Raw genomic sequence first — 13,571 nt, 5'->3', positions numbered from 1 at the left:
CTACCGCTTCGAGAATAGACAGACACGTTACAATAAATATACTTACGTAATAAAACAATTAAAAGAACAGTGAAGTGTGCTGATTCGGTTACCCTTAACCCCAGACGAAACAGGAACTCTTTCGGCTTTGTAAAAAACAATTGTAGGATATATATCTCTCTCAATGGTGAATAATAATTATTTGTAAAAACATGATTCAGGTTCAGCTCCCTCCGGCAAACCTGCCTATGCACTGCGTTCCTCCGCCACAAGTTCAAGCACAGATTCAGTATCATACGCAACAAATACAATACCAGAATGGGCAGATGCAAGCACAGGTTCATTATACGATTCAACCACCACCGATGCAGCAACCTCTTGATCAGACGCTTGATTCGCCTCAGCAAAATCAACATGGCGTTAAAAGAAGATATTCTGATGGAGAATTGTCAGAGGTAATTGTAGATTGGTACTTCAAATTTAAAATACATTGTGCATTTGAGAATTATTGCCGTCGAAACTGGACTTTTGTATTGGCAACAGACTGCCTGATGTCGAACTTCGACCTAGTATCACTATCTTTATTATAGTTATAGCAGAAAAATGATTTTTTGTACATTTGTAGTTAATTTCTTGCGTATAATGCAATTTTTGAAACAAAGCGATTCAATATTGTGAAACTTTTTGAGGACTATAGGATACATTAACATATTGTTTAGCTAATATGCTTAGTAATATTGAGATAAAAAAAAAAAAAAATGCGTGACCAACTTACCTGCCCAAACGTCTCATCGCTTAGTTGCTGAAAATTGTTTATCGCAAAATGAACAGGGAAAAAAACGTTCAAGCCCCCATTTTGATATAGTTTCAAGGAAGGATAATCTAAAAAAAATATTCAAACACTCGTTTCTCAACGTCGTACTATATACTATTTTAAATTTTTCTTAATACGATTGTTTGACAAATTGAAACAAATGTGTTATTCTGTACATTTTACGAATTCTTTACAATTATCTGTTACTTTTTTCACCTGCGGGACCTTGGCCGAAAGGTCACCGTAAAATGAAATAAAAACTCTTATTTCATTGTTTTTTCATAGGGATCCCATATTTTAAGATTTATTTTAATCATAGCTCGCGTAATAAATGTTGAGGGCTGACAAAAAAATCATTTTCAAAGTAATGAAAACTGTGATAAACTGATTTTTTATGTTATCTCAATCCCTGTGAAAAAGTATCACAACATTTTGAGAGCGGTGGAATCAGCTTGACGACACGACTATTCGCGCGAGTTTTTCGATGTTAGTTACATTTTTGTATAGCTACATCTTTGAAGCTATCCGCCATACAGGGATTTGCCACAGTACAATTTTGTAAGGAGTGTAGTCTGTTACAAAGTTATTGCTAACTATTTTGGTTGTAGGAGAAACCGTTCTACACTAACGACGTGAAAACTGGAATTTGCATGCTCTCGCGCCTCTGAGGAACGTTTAATTCTCAGTGATTCCAAGAGATTCTCATTATACACCCCCAAATGAACAATTACCACCAACATTTGCTTTCGTCTTTAATTATTGTAGGGTCACCCGTCCATACGGCTCGCGATGACTGGACTATAAGCCTTCTTTCAAGTTACTTACAACACATTTGTCATGAGTTCGAACAAAAAAAAATAAAAACTTTCTTCGAAATGGTGATAGGACGCTTATATTTAGCAAAAGGCTGTCTTATGTCCATGCAAAATGAAAGGTTCATTGCAAGACCAGTTTCGACCACGAACACTTCTCAAATGCTTACTCAGCTACGCCTTTGAGAAGGAGTCAATATTCCAATAATAGTTCTATATAAGATATGAACTTTGTTAGGAATCGTCTCAACCTTACGGATCCCAATCTCTTCAACGACATGGAACAGGGTAAGTTGTCATGTGAATTCTTTGATTTGAATACTGATATGGTTGACTATAAGATCCATAGTGTTTTGCGGCTTCCACATAGATAACGTTTTGCATGAAATTAATAGAATTATCTTCACGATTCGCATTCATTACATGGATGTATACTTGCCAGTATCATTTCATGCAGATCAGTTCAAAAGTTGATTCTGATCACTCTGGTTTTCTTTTATTGTTTCATTTTATTTGCGAGTGAAAATATTGAAAATTTTCGGGCGTATCGGATAAAGTGACCTCATTTGTTTTCACCGGATGCAATCCATCTGCTTCAACGATATTTCAAGTATTATATATATGTTTTAGAACTGAGATTTTCGGATTAACTAATAGTAGCGTAATAAGTTAACAATCCACATCATACGTATAGATATTAAATGGATTTTTTGTTTTATTGAAGTTATATATATCGAGTGAACCCCTCGATATCAACGAGTGAACGGTGACAAGAGTTGGGCTGAATAACCAGAGGAAAAACCACCGATTGTAGCAGTTTTTTTTTATGAACTAACAATTTACCTTTCTTCTGCAGGAGAGAAAGGGCGGGGAATACTTGAGAGAAAGAGAGGAAAGATGGTTTGAGCTTTCTGTATGCCAGACCAAAATGAGCTTCAAATTGCAAAGATTTAAAAAATATGAAGTGGAAACATAGTTTATTTTTATGTTACAATATTAATATTTCTTTATGAGTTAATCACAAAGTCGATCAATGTTACTAATTACCTCGTGCAAATTAGTACACAGTCGTTAGTTGCGACTCACAATTCTGAATGATAGGAAGTAGATCGGCCATAATATCAAATCTCACCAATATGAGGCCAAATCTCCGAATGGTCAAGACTTCGAATCATGGGTTTCGCGAGTGGCCAAAATTTATAATACGTGGTTATGATTTGAAAATATTTCTGGTATCAATTTTTGGAATTGATATGAATTAGAATTAAAACGCCAGAAGTTTGACGCTCTGCAGGCATTTGGTGTTTTGGTCAATTGCAAGTTTGAACCATTTGGAGGTTTGGCCCCTTGAACTAATATACAGGATGAGTTGCTTCAAATATTAAAAATGGACGGGGTTTAGTAGACGCCAAGGCACATCCCTTCAGCCAATCAATGGTCAGAGCATTCGCGTCAGCAGACACATTGAAGTGTAGTAGGGAACGAACTTTGATTATCAATTGCAGAACTGGTACCGCTTACCACACTTTCATCCCGTTGATTGGCTGAAGGGATGTGCCTTCGTATCTACCGAGTCCCTCCCATTCTCGATACTTGAAGCGATCAACCCTGTATTGCAATTGGGCGTAATGATCAATTTGAATTCTGACTATTCATAACTACAGTTGCAACTGCATACATTTTTCACAAAAATTATATAACTACTAGTAGCATGCCATTGTTATAATAAGATATACTAGATTACATCTTTCACAAAGGCCTGACAAGCATAGATAATAGGCCAATGATTTTTGGTACGAACTAATCAACGAGAAATATTTAGATATGATGACTTTCTAAATTGAGTGATCATACGTTTACTTAATGCCTTCTATAACGTGTTGCTTTTTGGAAAATGCGTTAAAAAGCGTGTTCAAGGATAACAAAACGAGGTACTGTGGTAGTTGTACTAGTGATTCACTGGACACTAGTTTACGACTGCAGCCACATAAAATGACCAAAATAAGTTTTGAAAATGTATGTTATAGGTAACAACAATATTTTTAGACTCTCTTTATCATAGTCAAGGTATTACATGACATTCGAAAAAAGTTGCTTAATAGAATATCGTAAAAATTTTCGATCAATGTGGATGTTCGGGTGGTGGCTAAGGAAGCTGTCACTATACAGCATGCCCTACCCTGAAATTCCATGCATTTATAAGTAAATGTTGTTCACTTAATTTTCATAACGAAACAAGCTGTACCCACGACTTCGCCTGCGTGAGAGTGTTTTTTTTTAATCAATAGACTTCAAGTAATATCAATATCAATTTGATGACATAAGCAGATATAGGTAGGTAACTACATCAATCCCGTGAAGACTGCCATCCTTTGATTCGAATTTTCACAATAATCAAATGCGTTAACATGACTGGTCAGAATATAAAAAGTCAAGGCAAGGAATATGGAAATACCGAGAAGAACGCTTTTATTACCGCGAAACATGCCAAATTCTATCTGGGTATTTCGAAATGAAGCACATTACACAGTCTACAGAAATTGATTTGTTCTGAATTTGGTATACCGTAATCGCTATAGTATGAAACTATGATTATATTCACTTTAAGGGCGAATGAATTTTGGTAGGCTGTTTAAGGTATTTGAATGTGGATGACTCCAAGAAATCAGTAACAAAAAAAGGAACGCTTTTCTAAGCACCTCGATATTCTTTATTCAAAGGTACTGCTAGAAGCGTCTCGTGTCGTTGTAGCTATGTGATCTTCTAGTTATATTTATTCAGTGACTGGTAAGTGCAGTTTGTTTCGAATTTCATTTTCGATTATAAATTGTTTACCTCGTTTTCCAATACACGCGACCTTCTACTTGGACTGGACAACGTCTGCGTGAATTTACGGCCATGTTCTGGTAGAGCAGTGGTCTCGTTTACTAGTGTTTCCGAAAGAAATCGTATTTTGCCGAATATTTCTGTATCCACTGTATGATTCTTACAAAGTCGTCTTAAGTCAACTTATTCGAAAATGTTAATATTTTGCAATATCCAATCGCAAGTAAGCAGTTTGTAATCATGTTAGCTTCATTGAAATTTAGGGGAATGTGCCAAAGAAATTTCTAAAGTGGTCATTCACCGATGCAGTTACTCTACTAAAATTTTTGCCTCGCCTTCAAAATCCGGTACTAAAGTGTAAACGCTTCAAAACATTCACGCAAAAAGTGAAACAACTTAAGAGTGTTGCCTGGTTAAGAAGTGCGGTCTCTTTCACGGCCCGTTTCACAGTCGAACCACGCGTATAAGAACGAAAGTAACAAGAGAACCTATCACTTTGGTGAATTCGTTTTATAATAGTGCTCGTTGAAAACATGTAGTAAAAGAGAGCCAAGAACTGCGTGCTTTTTAGTAAAAATTGATTGCTCGCATTTTTTTTTTTTTTTTGGTTATGCAACTAAGAATAGTATGTTCCGGAAGCGACATAATATCAACATTATTATATCTCAATTGTTCCGATTTATTGAAACAGCCAATCCGGCTTACTGCGCCGGATTGAATCTTGTTGTTAGACCCTTCGTAAATCGGCATACGTGGTGGCGTAGCATAATGACAATTTTGACGCGAATTTTATCCTTAACACTAGAAAAACCGAGGTAAAATTTCATATGAAGTAGGAATTTCGAAATGAAATTGTAAAAACATTCTAATAAATCGAAAATAAAATTCATTATATTACTCCGTTACTTATCGGTGCAAAAGTCTTTAGGTCATTGCGGGAAAAAAATGTAACATGGAGTAGGAATTTTGAAATGAATTTGTAAAATCAATTATTTTTACTGGTTTGGTAGTTCTAGTGCTAAACTGTCCACTGTAGTAAGAAGGTTCCGTTCCGGACGAATCTTCAAGATGTATAGGCATGTAGGTCGAAACCATGCAAGACAGAAAATTACACAAGTTGTCCTCTCTCATATGGCAAACACCAGTGTAAAATTTTAAAGCGATTATCTGTACGATACCGAAGTTATTTTACTTTTAATTTTTCGTGATCTTACATAGAGCCGGACAGTTTCCCGTAAGAATCAATTTAAAATCACGAATAAGTAAAACTCAAATAACTTCGGTATCGTTCAGATATCAAATTCTACACAGGCGTTTAAAATGAAAGCGAGAACAATATAGGTGAACGGCATATCACCTAGACAACACTCTCAATGATTAGATATCTCTTAAGGATATGGATTTTGGGGATCTTTAGGGCCATTTATTGACTACTCGCCTGCTGATGACCCTTGAGTGAGAAAGAGCCAGTTATGCGGGTTTTAGGTAAAATCGACTACACAAGTCGCCACGCTTTGGTAGAATTGAATAAGTGAGGCTGTATTTTGAAAATAGAATGAACAAAACATGTTTGGTATTTATTTGTACATGTTTCAAGATGACGAACACATTTTTTTCGGTATTTTTTTATTGCAACCTGTAGTAGACGGCGGTAAATAACCTGACAAAAGAATCAGAAGCCCTTCTGTAGATATGATAAGCTGTTACGGACTCATCTTACATAAAAAACTGAATTAGAATTAGAAATGATATCAAGGGTCATGTTTATTTTTCACTCGAAAATGCAGAATACAAAACGGTAATGACTGCTCCAAAAGTTATGACTGCACATATGGTGGTACATATTGGCGTGAATTTTAGGAATTTTGTTGATTTTCTGGATTAAGGTAATTCTATGACTGTTTTGACTCTCGAAAGCGATAATTTGTAATTTTTGTGTGTTTGTGCGTGCGTGCGTACATGCGTGTGTGTGTACGAAAACAAGTATCGTGTGCGACGGGCTTTATTCAACTAATTGTATTCTCCACTATTCCGTATTCTCGTTCCTTTCCTGCTTTGCCACTTTTGTATCGAACAACTATTCTTATTCACCCTTCATCAAATATACTTTAATTCTAACGTTCATCTAATTAACTTCAATACCTACGACTAGTCTATCAACTTCAATTCTATTATTTAATTGATCAACGTCTAAATAATCTTGAACGAATTGCACCTCGATCCAAATAACCAACGTCAAGTTCCATTTTAAATATTCATTTCACCTACTCTTGATCCACTTCACCTGATCACACAATTAAACCTCTTCCCAGTTTTAGTAATGCATATATACAACCAAATACACACCTTTTTCACCTCATTATCGCTCCTTTCGTCATTCCCGGATCGAGGACAGCAACGAGATCGAACCCGAATTTACCCAAATAACATCTTGGGTGGGTATAGGGATGTTTCGACAACCGCTCGTTGGACCAACTCTTCTCTATCCCGTAACACTTACGATTATAAGAGAAAAAACATTCTGTATATTTTTTTCATCCTATTTATGAAATATTTGTTTTTCAAATTAAAGGAAGAGTTATTCCATTCCGGATTAAAGCTCAAAAACTGTTGATATGTGAGACATATTTTTTCAGAATTACTTCTAATTTCTAAATTGTGTCGATCAATATAGTCGTTTTCAAAAATTGTAGCTAATTCAAATCAATCCGAAAAAAATTAGTGCCCTCGAAAGTCAAAACAATCATCTGAAAAATTGAGCTAAAAATCAAAGATATCAAGTCGGACACAGGTCGAGTTGGCATGGAATGCCTAATAAACAAATCACGAAAAATTTTGTCATTGTATGTATTACAGTTTTTCTCAAAATAGTCTCCTGAGAAAATTGAGTAGTAGTCATACTTCGGGGTAAAAGTACTCTTAAAGTAGCACCAAAATATACGAGTATATTTTTACACATGCAAGACTTTTTAATTAAAAATGAACATATACCTGAAAACTAGGTATCATCCAAAATAATTTAGACATTGTTCATTTCGTGATTTTTTCAATTTTCATCGAAAAACATGAGCACACTTGATTGTATAAAGAGCTGTTTAATTTTGTTCATAAAAAGGAATAGGTTACATTCGATCATTCGCGCACTATTTTGATGTAAACCGGCAGATTTGTAAATTTTCGTAAATTTGAAACACGATTACTAAAAATATTCATCTTTTCCGTATTCCAAAAAACTTTTTTATTTAAATGATACTTGGGTCTATTCCATAAAATATGCTACTTTGTAATGATACAAAAATATTGGATCATTAATCAATGATCATATTATATTTTTTATCTGTCTCGTGGGTGGGTCAAAACATTATTTGTAAACATTTTTCCCAGCTTCGTGCGTGTGTTCTATAGTTGCACCTCAGTAGCAACTGGTCTGAACTTTGAGTAATTTTGACCAATGAATTTGTTGAAAAATTTTGTCAAAATTAAATTCAGCTAATAGTCGATAACAATTGTCAATGCATGTTATTTATTTCATGAGTTATTATTGCGCATATGGTAGTACTACCTACATATTCATTTACAATTGTGACTAAATTTCTCAATGTACTCTCAAGTAGAAAATGTACGGTAGAGGTTCGTATCTAAAATGTCCATGCCAATAAATGTACACAAGTTGGATATAAATGTAAGGAAAACTTATGCTTAAGACTGACTTAATTATTTCAGAATGTTGATGGGTGTATCCAGTTAATGTATACGACTCTTGTTCAAATAATATTTTTGATGTATTACCACATTTTAATGAGAATTGACTGACTTGTTCAAGCAGAGAAAGTGACCGCCAGCACCATTTCTCGGTTGGCCCACCACCAGGAAGTATTGGCTCAGCAAACGGCGGCAGAAACAAGCTGCTTATACCGTCTTCACATTCAGGTCTGTAGCTAAGAGTATTAGAGAAGGAAGAGTGCTGAATACCAGAGAAAATCCACGATTATTCAACCCAATCAGTAGTGATAGAAGACTTGAATTAATTTTCTTAAGCTTTTCTTTACATTCTCGTTTTATAAAATTGTATCATTTTGGCAAAACGAATCGGCACTTATTCTGTGAGAAATTATCTCCACTGCATTGGTTACAGCAATTCATATACTTGATTCGCTTTCATGTCCATCCATTCATCAATTTATTTAATCCTTTAGTGGCCATTTTAGTAATTTCTTACGTCGGGGAATCAGCTATTTGTTTAAATATGATTATTGATTTTTATCAAAATTGTTTTCAAGAATTTGACAAGTTTTCAAGCATTCCGATAAACGTTGCAAAAACGTAATTTACTGAAAAGTAGTTTAGCCGCATAGAACTTTGCTAAAACTGCCTCTTTGACAAAACTTTTACCCAGAAAGATGTCTAGCAATTTGAAAAAAAAAAAAACATTTTCCGTACCTGAATTTGGTTGTGGCTATTGGACGGTTAAGCATACCCGCGTGTAAATAATATTTAAAGCTTTCCAGAAGACATCTTTGCGACTAGGTGATCTTTGTTCTCGTTAATGTGCGACTAACAATAAGAGATGTAATAACAATAAGAGATATAACTGTATCTCCTGTTAACAAAAATGTATGTGCACATTACTGCTGTGACATGAATTGTTGAGGATGCTCAAGCAGATGAATTTGAAAGTATATTTTAACGGCAGATAATTTAATTTTTAAAGAAATGCCAGTTTTAACCCTCCGCCGACAAACATGAACGATATCGTCCACTCTGACTTTCTCACTTATCGGTGTTTCGGAAATTTTTCCATGTTTAACAATTTCTATCAATTAACTAATGAAAAATCTCATAATGCGAACTATTGAAATATCAAGTAGGTACCTGAAACTGATTACCTAAATTTTTTGGAAATCTTTTAAAAGCTTCACGAGGGGGGAAAAAAGCCCAGCACGAAATCGTCCATGCTGACTGGCAACGTGAGTAAAAACCATATGGCCGGCGGAGGATTATAATTTACTTTCCTCTAGACTTGTCATTTTTCCGTCAGAGATGTACTTTTGCCAATTTAAAAAAAATGTATTTGCAAAAAATTCCGACTTTTACTACAAAATTTTCCGACTGTATACATGTGAATCTAACATTTATAGGAAGAAGAGTAACAGCAACTTTTATGTACCATTTTTGACCTTTTCATTGAAGCTAGGGATTCAGTTGAATCTGGAACAAGTTAATTGGATCTTGATGTAGAACAAAAAAGGAAGTTGATTTTTAAGACATATGAAGAAAATATGGTCAAGTACTTCAGAAAGTTTGTCTCTTTTCACTAAGTCACCCAATAATGTAGAGATCAGTGAGGTATGTTCAACATGAAAAGTGTAGTTTACCAGCGTTATTTAACCCTAGCATGCCATACCTATTTTTTCATGGCGTACCAGCCACACCTAAGTCTGTAGTACCCCACTGATAATTTCCATCACATCACCCTAAGTAGAATGGTCGTATTTTAATTTTCTCTCTTTCTTTGGATAACAATTGGTTGAGATATCCGTTTATGCATTAACAGTCGTGAAAGATGAAAACTTACTGCGAAAGAATACGGAACGAAAAAATATTATCTCTCGAGTAAAATTTGCTCATGAACTATCCGAAGGCGAGCCCCAAAAATGCAAGAGGTCAAAATAAGGAATTTCAATTTTTTTACAATTTGCGTGTTTTGTGGAAGCGTATAAAATATCCGACATTCTCGTAAAGTTTAAGGTCTTTTTCAATTTTTTTTTTCTCTGGAATTCTCAATATTTTAATTACTAAACGAAAAATTACATAACAAACATTGAATTCATTGGATCATAATCGAAAGCAATGGAAATGAAAGGAATATGTCAGTCATAATATTGTACGATAGCTTTTTATTTTTTCTTTCGTATAGGATATAAAAATCAGCGCTGTTTCTACGTAGATAGCCATCCGAGTTCAACAGCTTTCATCCCCCCCCCCCCCCCCCCCCTCCATACTCAGATGTTCACGAGTGAATTTTACGTTAAAAAACAATAGTCGTTGTAGGTTTTACATTTATATGTATTTTTTGAGATCGTATATTTGGTATTATTATATACAAGTAAAACATGAAAATCAGAATGTATTCATATGAATTATGAATAGGCTATTGTCTTTTTATGTGAAAAACATTCGCCTAGCCTTCAGTTCCGAAAACTTTTTGATGACATCGCTATTATCAATTCATGGAGATAATTTTTTTCGGATACCTGTATCCTTCCTCTTTAATCCTGAAGAAAAAAGATGGAGAAGTTACCAGGGCCGAAGAAAAAAAATGAAACGTCTTGTCGCGCGTCACCGCGCGCGCCGATCCACGTCAGCGCTACTCCTGCGAACTCGGTGTGTTGTATATATGTATATGTATCGAAGTAAGGAGGTCAGTCGCATAACTCCAGGTTAAAGAAGCTGCATAACCGTTGAAAGAAATGGTGAAAAAATATCGGTTCAGAAGCATCTGATGTTGAATAATCTGATAGAATTGTATCGATTATTCCGTGATCGTTGTCCGGGTAAAAAAATCGATGTTTCTAAATTTGCAGAGTTGGTGAATTTTTAGTAGTATGCGATTTTGCTGAGAATTATGCATTTGTTGTACAAGATTCCACGCAAGGGTTTCACTAGACCAATACCTAATCAGGCGACTATTCATCCAATCGAGGTTTACCATAAAATTTACGCCGACGACCGGTTGAGGCATTTTAGTTTTGTGATAATTTCAGAGCATCTGAAACATAATACATTCGCGGTTCATTTATTTAAAAAAATGGTAATCAACTTTATGAGAGAGAAGTTTCAAAATTCGATTCCTATAGAAAAAATAATTTATTTCTCCGATGGAGCAGCTTCCCAATATAAGAACAAAAATAATTTCATAAACATAACACATCACTTTGAAGACTTTCAATGTGAAGCCAAATGGCATTTTTTTGCTACATCACATGGAAAAGGGCCGTGTGATGGTGTTGGTGGAACTGATAAGAGATTAGCTTCACGTACGAGTTTACAACTGATTGGCAATTCCGATCCTATCCAAATACCGCTGGATCTGTATAATTGGGCAGGTTTTCTATTTTCAAAACATATCTTTTGCGTACTGTACGTCTGCAGAACATCAAGCGGAAGAATCTATTTCACAAAATCGATCCGATAAAGGCTTGACAGTTCGTGGCACTCTAAAATTACATGCGGTCATTCCAGTATCTCATAAACTCATCAAAACAAAATTATTTTCCGCATCAGAAAAATTTTATTCGACGCAAATTATAAATTAATTTCAAATAGAGGTTGGCTACTAAGCATTATCCTGCGAATCATCGCTGAAAATATCGGCCCTTCTCAGAGCCACCAACATATTGCAAGATAATCTATCAGTCATGTAACACAAACTGAGTGAAATAGAATTAAACCCAATTGCAGCACAGGAGTGCTCAACGAACCATAACCGTACTGGAATTCTCAGAACAGGTATACAGTATAACTCCGAGAAAGGATGATCAGTGGATGGATACTCGAGGGCTAGGGTCGTTAATATCTATTTCCGTAGAATGGATAGCCCGGGTAAGTGGAAGAGCATCAAATCAAATTGAACTCCACTTTATCGTATATAATATACGCAACACACCGAGTTCGCGGGGGTAGCGCTGACGTGGATCGGCGCGCGCGGTGACGCGCGACGAGACGTTTCATTTTTTTTCTCCGGCCCTGGTAACTTCACTATCAATTTTTTTTTTTAGGATTAAAGAGGAAGGATACAGGTATCCGAAAAAATTATCTCCATGAATTGTTGTTAGTCCCGCGGAAATAGCAGCGAAATCGAAAAAAAAACGGTAAAAAAATATTGAAAGAAATTTTTTTTTTCCAAATGATTTTTTTTTCATCAAAGTGCATTCTTTTACGAACAGAATGATTGCAGGATCAGTCCGCTCCGATGTATACTTTCGGAGATATGAATTTTCAAACATAGCAGTGCAACAGTGGTGTACAAAACTTTACATAGCTCGAACTCCGCCATTTTTGAAAAAATTTCGAAATCCTTGAAATTTTTTTTTTTTTTCACATAGTACCACGGATATTCCAAATGGCGCAAAGATCCGTGACTTGACGTTTTTTTTTTAGTGAAGCGACGTGGATCCGCTCACATGTCTCGTGGTTTCTTTGTGTGTCGGTTTCCTTCTGGCCAATCGTTGCCTGTACTAAGGGCTCCACGAACAGAAACTCTTTTACCGCTGTTTTCTGAACTGATTTCCGTTTTATGTATTGCACCCCAGACAACTGCTTAGTTATTCTATCAGACATCGACAAAAAATTACTCTCTATCATATTACATCCACTATCCACATCGTTATTCTATCAGACATCGACAAAAAATCACTCTCTATCATATTACATCCACTATCCATATCGTCCGCAGAGGTACATTTCTTAGAATTGATACGCCACCGCTGAACTGCAAGAAATCGAGACATACTAAAAATCTTGTTCTCCAAAAACTTTATGTGCATGTTACACAATCCCAAATGATAATACGCTCACCTTCAGGCTAGCGTCCACAATCACGTACACCTACAGAAAATCGACTATTAAAAAGTAGTCTTCAACACATAATCTGGTTTCATTGTCAGATATACTGCTAAAGATGGGAATCTCCATGGTACATAACCTTATCTACCGCAACGTGGCGCACTTTCGCTGTCAGTCGATAAAGTCGGATACTGTTCATGTCCCCAAGCTCACTCAAGCCCACTTTGTCCGCTCACAATCAGATTTTTACCCAGGACTGACCACGGTCTTACATACAGATCTTACAACGACCGTGGTGAGGATAGGCCCGCTTAGTGTCCCAGTTTGTTATTTCGATTTATGCCACAAGGTCCGCTGATGGTGTCGGGATGTCGTGTGCGTGAGAGAAAAAGCAGCTTCTGTCTCTCGTTCATCCAAATGTAACGCATGCGCTGTCAACCCTACACCGAAAATCGCTGGGTTCCCCTAAAGTTGACGGGAAGGGGAAGCACTTCCCAGTACCACTAGCGACGCGTTGTGGCGGCTTGAGAATCGAAAAACTTGGACACTAAGCGTGCCTACCCCCACCACTGATA

The 13,571-nt window shown here is 36.0% G+C and overlaps 1 protein-coding gene across 3 annotated transcripts in view; it reads left to right on the top strand.

Moving 5' to 3' along the window:
- LOC124416408 (trithorax group protein osa-like) overlaps window positions 1-13,571 on the top strand; it is a 150,753-nt gene that overhangs the window by 126,100 nt on the left and 11,082 nt on the right. For all 3 annotated transcript variants that reach the window (XM_046897431.1, XM_046897432.1, XM_046897433.1), the window contains exons 11-13: window positions 201-434; window positions 1,844-1,893; window positions 8,258-8,361. In XM_046897431.1, the coding sequence (XP_046753387.1) occupies window positions 201-434; window positions 1,844-1,893; window positions 8,258-8,361 (388 nt within the window). The remainder of the gene's footprint in view (window positions 1-200; window positions 435-1,843; window positions 1,894-8,257; window positions 8,362-13,571) is intronic.

The sequence above is a fragment of the Diprion similis genome, chromosome 2 (genome assembly GCF_021155765.1).
Source record: "Diprion similis isolate iyDipSimi1 chromosome 2, iyDipSimi1.1, whole genome shotgun sequence".
NCBI lineage: Eukaryota > Metazoa > Arthropoda > Insecta > Hymenoptera > Diprionidae > Diprion > Diprion similis.
Note: the sequence above shows the minus strand (reverse complement) of the source record. Positions and strands in the feature narration are given on the sequence as shown.